This window comes from Lotus japonicus, chromosome 6 (genome assembly GCF_012489685.1).
Source record: "Lotus japonicus ecotype B-129 chromosome 6, LjGifu_v1.2".
NCBI lineage: Eukaryota > Viridiplantae > Streptophyta > Magnoliopsida > Fabales > Fabaceae > Lotus > Lotus japonicus.
Genome location: NC_080046.1, coordinates 46,630,814 through 46,644,660, shown reverse-complemented (window position 1 = coordinate 46,644,660; position 13,847 = coordinate 46,630,814). Strand labels below are relative to the sequence as shown.

The 13,847-nt window shown below is 34.9% G+C and overlaps 1 protein-coding gene across 1 annotated transcript; it reads right to left on the bottom strand.

The window, feature by feature from the left end:
- Nucleotides 1-11,075: 11,075 nt before the first annotated feature.
- On the bottom strand, nt 11,076-12,504 carry LOC130726754 (glutathione S-transferase F9-like). Its single transcript, XM_057578063.1, has 3 exons — nt 12,199-12,504; nt 12,025-12,073; nt 11,076-11,737 (listed from the first exon to the last, which is right to left on the bottom strand). Exons 1-3 carry the CDS (start codon nt 12,340-12,342, stop codon nt 11,283-11,285), a joined length of 648 nt encoding a protein of 215 aa, XP_057434046.1. The 5' UTR covers nt 12,343-12,504; the 3' UTR covers nt 11,076-11,282.
- Nucleotides 12,505-13,847: the final 1,343 nt, after the last annotated feature.

The window sequence follows — 13,847 nt, the reverse complement described above, 5'->3', positions numbered from 1 at the left end:
ACTCTTTCCAAGTCCTTGTAATTAATTTTCTTTATTGCGTAGTTCATTCCATCCTTACGATTTTGGTACAACGTAACAACGCCATAAGCACCATGACCTATTTCCAATTCCAAACAAAATCTATTAGCAATCAAATAAAAATAAAACATTATTTCCAAATAAGAAGCTAAACTATAGTCATAAATTTTTTATGTATACATAACAGAAGTTCAAGAAGATCCTTTACCAAAAGGTTCGCATTGCTCCTCATATTCATGCAAATATTTACTTCTGAAAGACTTTAGGATACAAGCATAACTTTCATTTATGGTCCAAATACGTACAATTCCGTCTGAACAAGCTGTTAGGATATTCTCATTTTCCTTGGTACAAGGCTGGCTTAGTCCATTTCTTCAAGATCGGAGGCATTGTTGGAGTCTTCATGTCCGGAGGCATTGGTGGAGTTTAATGTATAATTTGTAGCCTCTGACTCTTCTGTAGAATTAGCAGCTTCTAAAGGTTTTACCTTCTCTTTAGACTTAGTACTATTGTATGTTTCTAGAAAAAATCAGAACCCTCAAATTCTTCATAGCCGGAGGCATTGTTGGAGTTTAATGTATAATTTGTAGCCTCTGACTTCTCTATAGAGTTAGCAGCTTCTAAAGGCTCAACATTCTCTTTAGACTTAGTATTATTGTATGTTTCCAGAAAAAACCAGAACCCTCATATTCTTCATAGCCGGAGGCATTGTTGGAGTATACTGTATAATTTGTAGCCTCTGACTTCTCCGCAGAGCTAGCAGCTTCTAAAGGCTCCACCTTCTCTTTAGACTTAGTACTATTGTATGTTTCCAGAAAAAACCAGAACCCTCAGATTCTTCATAGCCGGAGGCATTGTTGGAGTATACTCTATAATTTGTAGTCTCTGACTTCTCTGCAGAGCTAGCAGCTTTTGAAGGCTCTTTAGAGTGAGTACTACTGTATGTTTTCGGAGCAGAATCAAAACTCTTATCAGGAGAATTTTCAACCCTATTCTCTGTTCAGAACTAGAAGTTTTACATATAGTAAAATTATAATAAGCACAAAATAATCTTCCGGAAATTATATGCTTATTAATTTATTAGGATCTCTTTCCAAGTCCTTGTAATTAATTTTCTTTATTGCGTAGTTCATTCCATCCTTACGATTTTGGCACAACGTAACAACGCCATAAGCACCATGACCTATTTCCAATTCCAAACAAAATCTATTAGCAATCAAATAAAAATAAAGCATTATTTCCAAATAAGAAGCTAAACTATAATCATGAAATTTTTATGTATACATAACAGAAGTTCAAGAAGATCCTTTACCAAGAGGTTCGCCTTGCTCCTCATATTCATGCAAATATTTACTTCTGAAAGACTTTAGGATACAAGCATAACTTTCATTTATGGTCCAAATACGTACAATTCCGTCTGAACATGCTGTTAGGATATTCTCATTTTCCTTGGTACAAGGCTGGCTTAGTCCATTTCTTCAAGATCGGAGGCATTGTTGGAGTCTTCATGTCCGGAGGCATTGGTGGAGTTTAATGAATAATTTGTGGCCTCTGACTCCTCTGTAGAGTTAGCAGCTTCTAAAAGTTTCATCTTCTCTTTAGACTTAGTACTATTGTATGTTTCCAGAAAAAACCAGAACCCTCAAATTCTTCATAGCCGGAGGCATTGTTGGAGTTTAATGTATAATTTGTAGCCTCTGACTTCTCTATAAAGTTAGCAGCTTCTAAAGGCTCCACATTCTCTTTAGACTTAGTATTATTGTATGTTTCCAGAAAAAACCAGAACCCTCATATTCTTCATAGCCGGAGGCATTGTTGGAGTATACTGTATAATTTGTAGCCTCTGACTTCTCTATAAAGTTAGCAGCTTCTAAAGGCTCCACCTTCTCTTTAGACTTAATACTATTGTATGTTTCCAGAAAAAACCAAAACCCTCAGATTCTTCATAGCCGGAGGCATTGTTGGAGTATACTCTATAATTTGTAGTCTCTGACTTCTCTACAAAGCTAGCAGCTTCTGAAGGCTCTTTAGAGTGAGTACTACTGTATGTTTTCGGAGCAGAATCAAAACTCTTATCAGGAGAATTTGCAACCCTGTTCTCTGTTCAGAACTGGAAGTTTTACATATAGTAAAATTATAATAAGCACAAAATAATCTTCCGGAAATTATATGCTTATTAATTTATTAGGATCTCATTCCAAGTCCTTGTAATTAATTTTCTTTATTGCGTAGTTCATTCCATCCTTACGATTTTGGCACAACGTAACAACGCCATAAGCACCATGACCTATTTCCAATTCCAAACAAAATCTATTAGCAATCAAATAAAAATAAAGCATTATTTCCAAATAAGAAGCTAAACTATAATCATGAAATTTTTATGTATACATAACAGAAGTTCAAGAAGATCCTTTACCAAGAGGTTCGCCTTGCTCCTCATATTCATGCAAATATTTACTTCTGAAAGACTTTAGGATACAAGCATAACTTTCATTTATGGTCCAAATACGTACAATTCCGTCTGAACATGCTGTCAGGATATTCTCATTTTCCTTAAATTTTGCATCACAAACACAAGTTGAATGCTCTATGCTCATAACACAATGTAAAATTTTAAGATGAAAAAATTCATAGTTTCAAGCCACAAGTTACATAAGTTGCGCAAAAAAAGATAAGCAACAGATCATGTGAAGTAAAACAGATGCCTTTGACCTCTATAGCATGAAGCAAGATGTAATCAAGAGAATAATGATTCCCACACTTCACTCATGCATTAGTGAAGTGGAGGATGATTTAGAATAATGTAAATGAAAGAAAAATTGGTTTTGATGATTCCAATTTTGTGCATATAAGTATCTATGTATTTTCTGCTCAAGTGTCTCTTTATATAGAGATAAAACATCCCTTGGTGAAAGGAAATATCTCTTGGAGAAACTTCTGTCATAAACTGTTACATATTATTAATGGTCATCAATAGTCATGACCGATGTTGTAGTTCAACTGGCAACGCGTCTGGTACGTTATTAATAAGAGGTCGCGTGTTCGAATCACATCCACTAGACCAACTCACTATATTAACATAACCTAGAACATTAATTAATATAATACAATACATATTTCCAAGTATATATTTTGGAAATATTTCTTACAAAATTTACCTACTGTCATTTTTGATAATGATAAACTATTAGGGATGTTATGATATTTAGGTTTTATGCAACAATCATCTGAATTTTTTCTTTCTGATGTCGTTTCTTGATATGGTGGAAGAGCTGACAATGTGTAGAGATGTGGGAGATTCACAAGGCTTCAGTCCAAGTCGTTATTAAACTACCCACAAGTCATATGGTTACAAGTAGTTTATACACTGATAAATACTTTTTCTTTATTACTAGTGTCTGAGGAAGTAACCATATAGAATGCATCAGCATGCGTTCTCATCTTATTGTATATACACCTTCTATTTTCATAAATAATATTGAACGGTGTTAGACTAAATTAAGTTCGTTACCATCTAACAATTTTAGGTTCAACCAACACTACTTTAAAACTATGGGGCGGAAAATCTTGTTTATATACTTTTAAAAGTTGTTTGTTATGATAGAAAAAGAAGGGAAATATACCTTTTTGTATTTAAAAATACTTTTTTCTGGTAAATTTCAGCCGACTTGTAGCACTAGCACTGTCAAACAACTCGTAAAAATGATAAAAAAAATTCAAGTTAGTATAAATGAACTTTGGCGGCTATATAACGATTTCTAGTAGTTTTAGACCGCTAGAAAAATTACTCCCTCAAAGTCAGTGCTTAGGTTCTGGTCTAGACAAGGAACATGACATTTTGTCTTCTACGGTTGTCATGAAACTCTCAAGCAAAGTGACCCCACCCTTGGCATGGATCCCTTCGAACCTCACTTGCCACAAGAAGGGGCCGCATTCGACTATCACAATCTTAGTGTTGGATTTGAAAACTGGTAAGAAGCTCCACACCCTCAAGGGTCATCAAATCGCATGTCACTAGCATTGAATTCGGTCATGGGGATGTGGTTTCCGTTTCTGATGACGGGTGACCTTTTCTGCCTTGCTTTTAACATAATCAAACAATTTCTAATTTCCTTACCATCTTTTGTAATGCTTCTTCTTAACATAACCAATGTCTTATTTATCTCATGATAGTAAATTATCCATTAGAATATTTTGTTTCTAACTCTTGTTTCCTATCAACCAAATTGTTTCCATTTTGATCCATCTTTTGCAAACATTACTTACTGTCATATTTGATATTGATAAACTGCTAGAGATGTTAAGTTATTCTGGTTTTATGCAACAATGTGTAGAGATGTGAGAGATTCACAAGGCTTCAATCCAAGCCGTAATTAAGCTACCAACATGCGTTCACATCTTGTTGCGTATAAACCTTTTATTCTCGAAAATGATATTGAACGGTATTAGACTGAAGTAAGTTTGTTACCATCTAACAATTTTAGGTTCAACTGACACTACTTTAACGCTATGGGGCGGAAAAATTTGTTTACATACTTTCAAAAGTTATTTGGTATGATTTATGCTATGCTTCATTTTTCATTTTATTAATAATGTCAGTTATATAGTGTTCCTAATTATTTTGAGTTATATTCCCCCATCTTTTCTGATTTGGCACGTTATAAACCCTTTCTTCCAGCAACACTTGGTTGGAATATCTATGGACATATATCTTCTCTTTCTTAGCACTAAATTTGTTATTTATTTGATGGTTTGTTTATTTTGTCTTAGGCATCATCTACTCTACCACAATTTCGTAAATATGTAGGCTCAAATAGTAGATATTTGCATGATTTTGAGGAGCTAGACCCATAACCTCTTGGTATATGTTCTTCTTGAACTTCTTTTTGAGTTATATACATTTCTATGTGTGATTCTATATGTATTTTACCGTGGAGGTGGTTGAGTTTTTTCATTTTTATCTCAGCCAATTGAGTTCCTTCATTGCAAAGTTAACTTCCTCAATATTTTCATTGATTGTTCCATTGTGTCCATATTAGAGTAAGAGAGTAAGGTACCATGTACTAGTAGTTAGGTTTCCTTGTTTGTCAATTTCCTGTGGTTCTTCTTTCTTTTTCTATGGATGGTTCATAGTTTAAGTTACAATTTTTAGTGTGTATGTAAGCAAATAACACACCTATTTTCTTTAGTCTCCCCTTATATATACAAGAAATTTTAATGATTATCGTTTAGCTGGTTCTTTAGAAAGAATGTTTATTTCTATTTGATATTGTATGAAGTGTTTTGATGAGTATACTACAAGATAATTAAGTACGGTTTCTCATTTTTCTAATCCTTACTAATAGATGTTGCTTGGTTTTGGAAATCGGTTGTGGCGCTTATGACCTTGTTAAGTTGTGTAAAAATGTTCGGGATGGAAGGAAGTATGCAATAAAGAGAGTTAAGTACATAAGCGAAATACTTCCTGATAAAATATCAAGGTAGATTCATATTAGCTTGGAAGAAACTTATTGCTTTGGCAAAACTGTTACTTTAATGTGTGTAATTGTCACTAATGTAAATGGCTCGATGCATGAGTTTGTAGATATAGTCCATTCATTATTGCAATCATATTGATAAAGATTTGAAAATTTCACCTGATATTCTTCCTGTGAATGATCATTTTATTATTACAAAGTCGGATGTATCGTTCATCTTTTACTTTTAGACGTAACTCCTGCATGTTATGACCATGTTGTATGAAGTTTGATCCTTATTGCTCATATTATTCTAAGAAACAAAATTAATATTCAGCATAGGAAAGGCAGTTATGCCTGCAGTGTTTACACTTCAAGACCAATGGACTCGAGCCAGGATGCGTGTTAGAACGATAATATGGAAAATCATTTATGTGCCTTCACCCAACAATTTAACCATTTGAGATATTTGATTTATGAATGATACTTTTTTTCTGGAGCAGTTTAAGATTTTAGAGCTTAACCGTGTAATGTGATCTATATAACCAAACTCATTTAGTGAGATAAGTTTTTTGTTGTTGTAAGTATAAATCGAAGTTCAGTTTTTTTTTTTATTTGTCTTATCTCATGTTCTAATGTTATAATTTTTCCTTGTCAGCCTCCACTTGTTATTTTTTTTTTTGGAAAATAGAAAAAAAAAAGTAATTAATGCCACTTTTACTATTGCAAGTTGTGTCCATTTTGTTTTCTTTCTCTTTCGTGTATACTCGTTTTTTCATTCGCATTTATTACTTGTTTATCCATTTATCGCTAGTGTGAAAATCAGGGAAGTAAAAGCACTTTCTAAGTCGCAGCACCAACATGTGGTTCGATATTATCAGGTAAGAACTTTATTTTATGCACTTGTTGCTTATTTCTTGGACTTCCTAGTTTCTTATATCAATTTCTTTATTTCCTTATATTTTTACATTAATCCCACCCTTGTCTTTCACATGCTAACTTGTTGGGAATACTTTATTATTATATTCCAAAAGACATACAGTTTCTGGAAGAGTATACGGTTCTCATTTCCACTATATTTTGTGTCTATTATGATTTTAACATATGTAAAACTTCCAGACATAGTTAAAACATGGATCTATTTCTAATCCAACCACAGGTTGTAACTCTACATAAAAGGTAGAGCCTATAGATTCTACTGTAAAATTTACTCCTAAGGATAAATCTGCAAGCTCCAACAATGCTATTAGGTATGAAGAAAATGACAAACCATTGTGCCTTGAATCAGGGTACCTCTTCATACAAATGGATTTACTAGGTAGTATAGTAATGTGTATTTGAAATTATTCTAATTTTTTAAATAGAGATAATTTGAATGTGTCTAGCTTTAGCTTTGCTTCTTTAATGTTTCTCTTTTTGTTTTACTTTTTATTGTTTGTGTTTTCACTTTTTATCCTACATTAAGGAAGATTTTTATAGCATTTACCCTCTAACTTCTTTGGAATTATTCTCTTATTAAATTTCTTCATTGTATATAAAAAGGTCTTCCCATGTAGCAATTTATGTAGTATCATTGATTTCTAAGTTTTGGAGGTGATATTAGGAGCATTTACTACTCAACAGAAAAAATTTACAGTGTTATTGATAATTATCTAATAAAAAATCTTTCAAATTTTCACTGATTAAATCTTAGGTAGTTATATTTGCAAATCAATAACAACTAACAAGTTGAATCTAATTCTTTAGATAGTCATACCCTCTCAAATTCTATCCATTATTGTCCTTAACATTGTTCTCACTGCATTTCATTCCTTTCTCCCCTTTAGGGGCGATGTTGTTTGTTTTGAAGGACAACTGACAAGGTGTTGTTAGATGAATACACCACTATTGTTGCCGAAGAAAAGGCAAGGGATTGGTTTCACCAAATCGTGAAAGGCTTAGCGCACATACACACAAGGAGTGATTCACAGGGATCTCAAACCAAGTAACATATACTTCGATGGGTGTGGTGATATTAAAATAAGTGATTTTGGTTCAGGTAAGATCTGAATTTTTTAGTTCATTTTCTTTTTCATGAGTTCATATATGTTTCACCGTTGTTGTTTTTCAGCTAAGTTGTTGGCTGCGGAGGATACTCGAGTTTCTTGTAGTGACGAAGTTGGATCATTTTTCTACCTTGCTCTGGAAATCAAGAAACTATTAGTCATTAATTATAAGGTTTAATTTTTTTTTTTTAGCTAGTAGCTTTGATAGTGTTCAACAACATATTAATTCTTGTGTTTCTTGAGCTACAAGAGGACATTTATAGTTTGGGAGTAGTCTTTTTCAAGCTTTGGCACCCTTTTGAGGATTGAAGTATTAGCTGATCTAAAAAAAGGCAAAAATTCCATCTAAATGGGTTGATAAGTTTCCAGAAAAAGCATCATTTTTGTAAGGCTTAATTCCAGTTTGGGCCCCTGATGTTTCAAGAATGGGCGTTCTGTACCCCCCATGTCTAAAAGTTGCGGTCAAGCTCCTCTTTGTAACAAAACTGTGCTAACGAAGCCCTTCCGTTAGCTTCCGTTTGTTGACCTAACGGAAATGACTTACGTGTATTTTTAATTTCTCCTTCCTCCTACAACTCCATCGTCTCCATCTCTTTAATTAATAAAAAAAAAAATTTCTGATTAATTAATAAATAACCATACCCCTTTCTTCTTCCTCATCATCCTCACCAAGAAAACCCAGAAAATTAAAACACCCAAATAAACAAACCCACAAGCCAGTAATCCAATCTAGCCTCAGCCACTCATCACTTCCTTTTCTTTTCCTTTTTCTTTTATGTCTACCACCACCATGAACAAACATCGTCCTTGTTTCCATAAGAGGGGGAAGAGAACAAATATCGCCCCATTTCCATAAGAGGGGGAAGAAGTAACACTTCTGAAATTGGAGGAAAGTGGAATTCATAGTTAGGTTTTGGTCCAAAACCCCAAAATGGATTATGGCTGTCAATTTTTTTAGCATGAAAAAAGAAAGAAGTTTTGGAAACTCAAAAAACTCAGACCCAACGCAACATAACAAAAACCTTGTTAATCAATTACAACCTTGATTGAAAACAAAATGACAACTTCTTTATTTCATAATTTATTCTCACTTTAAACCCAGATCCACTACCAACCCAAATACAAAACAAAGAAGATAGAAAAATGGGGCAAATTTTAGAGCTCAGAGGATGCCCTTTTAGAAGAAGACGAAGGGGAAGAAGAACCAATGACAGAAGATTCAGTTTAGATCTAGACCCACTCTGAACAAGAGGAGGCGAACTATTCACTCGATCTAAAACCCAGATCTGGAGCTTTGGCAATTCTGGGTTGGTTCGAGGTCGGCGGGGAGGGTAGCTATGGCGAAGAGAGGTTTTGAAGAGAGAAAAGCATGAACCAGAGAGAGAAAGAGAGAACACAGTGGCAGGCTCTCCCCTTGCTTCTGCAATCACCCAAAAATCGAATCCATTACAGTGTCGGGTGAAGCAATAAGAGATGAAGAATGTAAATTAGTGTGGACTGTGGAAGCTTGGGGGGTTGTGATGGATATGTGGGACGATGGTGGAAGCCTGGGAGAGGTTTGGCTTGGTTATGGAGGTTTGTTGTGTAGAGGGAATTAGGGGTTTGGCTTGACTTAAAGAGGTAACCTTGTAATTCATGGATTCAAAAATGGGTGAAGGGGTGGAGACGATGGAGTTGTAGGAGGAAGAAGGAATTGGATCGGTGTTGATTTGGGTTAAAAATACACGTAAGCCATTTTCGTTTGGTCAACAGACGGAAGCTAACGGAAGGGCTTCGTTAGCACAATTTTGTTACAAAGGGGAGCTTGACTGCAACTTTTAGACATGGGGGGTGCAGAACGCTTATTCTTGAAACATCAGGGGCCCAAACTAGAATTAAGCCTTTTTGTAATGTTTACTATTAAAAAATCCTTCAGATCGCCCTTTTAGCATGGAATTTCTTCAGTAATCACATATGTAGTTGAGTTATTTGAAGACTATTATGGCCTTTATTGTGGCGGATCTTGGCCACAAGATTTTTCTTATGCACTTTCTTGATAGGTGGAAGAACTAGTCATGTATAGAGATGTAGGAGATTCACAAGGCTTATATCCAAGCCGTTATTAAGCATGCATCAACATGCGTTCTCATCTTCCTCTTTCAATTATGTATTTTTTTCCTGTGATTGAGAATATAATTTCTAACACTGATATCAAAGTTGATCTGGTGCCCTGAAAACCATGAATTGTTGAGTTGCGCATGAGGACATGAGAACCTTTAATGATTGGGAATATGAGCGTGAGGAGATGAGAATGCGATTTGGGTTAACGAGGAGCTATTGGCTGTGAATGCGGCGAAATTGAGGGTGGGACATGAATGAATCCAACATGCTCCCCATCCAAGCACTATATAAACCGTACCTGAGTGTAGGCCTGTCCAAAACAAACTGGACCGACCGAACCTGGTCAAACCGTGACTTTTTTATGAACCAGGCGGTTCGGCTCGGTTCACTAGTGGTTCGGTTAAAAAAGCCGGATTCAGGTGGTTTGGTCAGGTCGGTTTCGGTTTGAGTTTCAGACTGACCGAACCAGGTCTAAGAGAAAAAAAAACCGGCCCAGCCCAATACTAACCCTAGTCTCCTTTAGCCCAACCCACTATAAATAAACTCTTTTAACCCTCAACCTCTCAACTGGCCAACCCTAATTGCCACTCTCAACCTCAACCTCTCATCACTCTCAACCTCTTTCCCAACCCAAGTTGTTGTTTATCTCAATCTCTCATCACTCTCAATATCTCCAACCATAAACCCTAGCCGCCACACTCTCTCAATCTTTCATACTAACCCACATTTGTTCTTCTCTTCTCCTCACTCACAACATCAAAGATTCTAACTCATGACACATGTCAAAGTATTATTTAGCCACCTAATTGGATTTACCTAATATTTACCTTGCTTGGATGATTTAGACAAACTTCATTTTATTTTATTTTAATTCTTGTTACAATTATTTGATTAATTAATAATATCAACTAATATTTTATTTGACGTGAAAATTATTTTTAATATTCAATTTCATAAATTTAAATAAAAATTATTTGTAAATATAAAATTGAATATTGTTTAAGCTTAATTTTACTTTTAATTCTCTTTATATCTCGATTGTGTGAAGTAGGTCTATGTATTCTAAAACAAGTGATTGTGGTTGTTTGACATACACTTTTGCTCATTATGTTATTTCTCGGTCCAAAAATCAATAATCGTTATTACAATAATTGATTGTTTGAGCATCAAAAATTAGTATCGGCCGCAAGTCGATGTTAAATTCTCTATTTAGTGTCAGCTAAACAGACACAAAATTTCAAGTCGATGTTGGCGCCGACTAACGCTAATGTCACTAACCAATTTAGCATCACTCTACGTCCATATATCATTTGTGAAATTTCATTTTAACATTTCTTCCGTGACTAGATTTTGAGGACAAAATCAATAATACATTTTTACTGAGATCATATTTAGAATTTAGATTACTGCTGCATATCCAAATGCTTACGAGCTTTGAATTGAACAAACCAGCAAATTAGAAAGTAAACTATGGTTATGCATCATTTATTGTGAAAAACACTAAAGGCATTTCCCTCAAACCATATCTCTTATTGAGGTGGTTGTTGGAAATGTGATCATTGGAAAAATTTAGAGTTTGTTTCGATACCGATTGGTAAGTATGAAAATGAAAAATAACACATCCCGATACACTAATACTGGTTTCCAAGCTTGCTCTAAGCAGCTAGACAGGGTATTTGTAAAGCTGGAGCACCTTTTGCCAAGAAGGCCTGGTGCTAATATCATCCCACCAAGCACTCACATGCTTTCTCTCCCTCACCAAATTCTCTCTCCCAGTTTGGTTCACCAAATAATAACCAAATGGAAGATGACTCAGATCAGCAAGGCTGAAGAAATCTCCAGCCAAGTACTTGCTCTTTGACAATCTCTCCTCATATATATCAAGCACCTTCAAAAGCTTTACCTCACTCTCTTCAATCACTTTTGGGTCTGATGGAAAACCCCTTATTGGAGCAAACAGAACATGGAGAACTAGCTTGTGGAGTGGTGGATGAAAGTTTTGTGCTTCTACTTCAAGCCATTGCTCCACAAGACCCCTTTCTTCTATTGTCTTCCCCAACAACTCTGTCCCTTGGTTTTTATACTTCTCTGCCAAGTATCTATTTATTGCTCTAGATTCTGCACAAAAATTGTTACCAATTCAGTCCATTTCTAACCCACACAACTCAATAAATGTTTGTGAATCCTTCTAAAATCTATTCTGAAGTCAAAATCAATTCTAAAAATCTATGAATAGCTTACTAGCGGCAGAATTGATTTTAAATAAAAAGAAGCCAATCCAAACATACCTTACATCATTTCAAATATAAGGGCTCTCTACAAGGTAAATTGGCTACATAAAAAGACACAAGAAATAAATTGCAGAATGAGATAGTAAAAGTGTTATTAAGGGACTATTGACTAACCATAGAGTGTATAATCACCATCTTGAATTACAGGAATCTTTCCAAAAGGCTGCAAAACATAACAAATTTATGAGAAACAGGTGAATGAAAAGTAAACCCAATGAGGCAAAGGGGGTGACAAAGTAGAAGATTAAAAGGAACTTTTTTTAATAAAAAGAAAGTGAAAAACTGAACCTGAATCTTGAGGAACTCAGGTGTCTTGTTTTCCCCTTTGGAGAGGTCAACGGGCACTGATTCAAACTCAATTTCTTTCTCAATCAGACACATAACCACCCCTTTTGGAGCAGCATAGGTGGGACCATACACCTTCACCACCATATTTCCAGTTCCAGTTCACAGGAAAGAAGGTTTTGGAGCTTATCTTGTCTGTGTGTGTGTGTGTGTCTGAGCTAAGTTGTAGATCTTATACTGTCATTGAGGATGTGAAGTAAAGTTGTAGATCCTATACTTCAAAGGTCTCTTTTATTCGGATATATACCCTTCACTTTTTATAATGAAGTGTCTCACTGTCTATGAGTGTACATTTTAGACTGATGCAAATATTAAATCATACATGCCCTTATTCCACGCCATTCAATTATTTCAAAATTATTGTGGGGCAAAAATAGCTGAACTTATTATTGGTGATGATTTACTGGAATCTCCCTTTCCAAGACACTTTGAAATGAAATTTTATACAAATAAGCACGCACAGCACGATGATGGAATGACACCATTGGAATATTTTCCAAAAATAAAATTTATCACTATCGTAGTGATAAGTTTGAGAAATGAGTACAGAGAATAGAAAATTGCATCATCACGTAGCCAAGCTACAAGATGTAATTCCAAGCCTTCAATGATGATAATAATACTCAACGACAAACAAAGAATGTGTATATATCTTCCATTGTGATTTCTTTTACTATGCTGCAACCCTTGGGTTGCTTCCAGTTAATCTAGATGGTGATTATAATTGCACGTAGTTAAAAATGGCCAATTCAATTTTAATCTATCTCCTTCATTAATTCTGCAGAATCTCATTCAATACTGAGGTCCCAAGGAAGTGAAGGAACTGATTTGTTGGGTAACGAATGGAAGTTGAAGCCCACAACTTCTACCCAACAATCTTAACTTAGTGATGAATGTTCCGGTGGGCCCACTATTGGCCTTAATTTCATCAAACCAAAATCTGATTGAAGAGAGTGAAGAGCAAAACTCAATTTTATGGTATCTTCTATTAGAGTGATTACAGGTTTATTCTAACTATCTAATCCTTAAAATTAAGGACAGCCTATACTGCAGCTTTTTTTTTGGTCAACATATGTAGCTTCATCTTATGAGAGAAAACATTCTAGAATCTATAAACAAAACAGAGCAACATGCAAGCCCAGTTCAACAAATAGTTTTTCTGAGTTTGTTTGGGCCTATCTTAATGGGCTGGCCCAGTACTCTTGCTATCACACCACTAGTAATTTATAGTGTAATTAGTGATAAAAAAACATTGTAACTTGTTGACAAAAATAATTGTAACGTATCACAGAGTTTATGATAAGCTATATTTCTTTAAATCATAGACTACTTTTTGGATCAGATCATAGACTAGTTTATACTACAATAATGTGATTTTTTGGCTTGTTTAGCATCAGCTTTTGCTCATTTGCTAAAACTAACACATCATGAGATAAATATTTAATAGAGAGAGTATCAGCTCCCTGCTAGTAGTTGCATTCTCTGTAAAAAAAAAAACCTAGCAAAGAGGGGAAATCTTCTTCTATATATATAACCGCCACCTTGGGGTCTCCTTTCCCTCGTAATAGGTGTGCTCTCTACGTGGTTTTGCT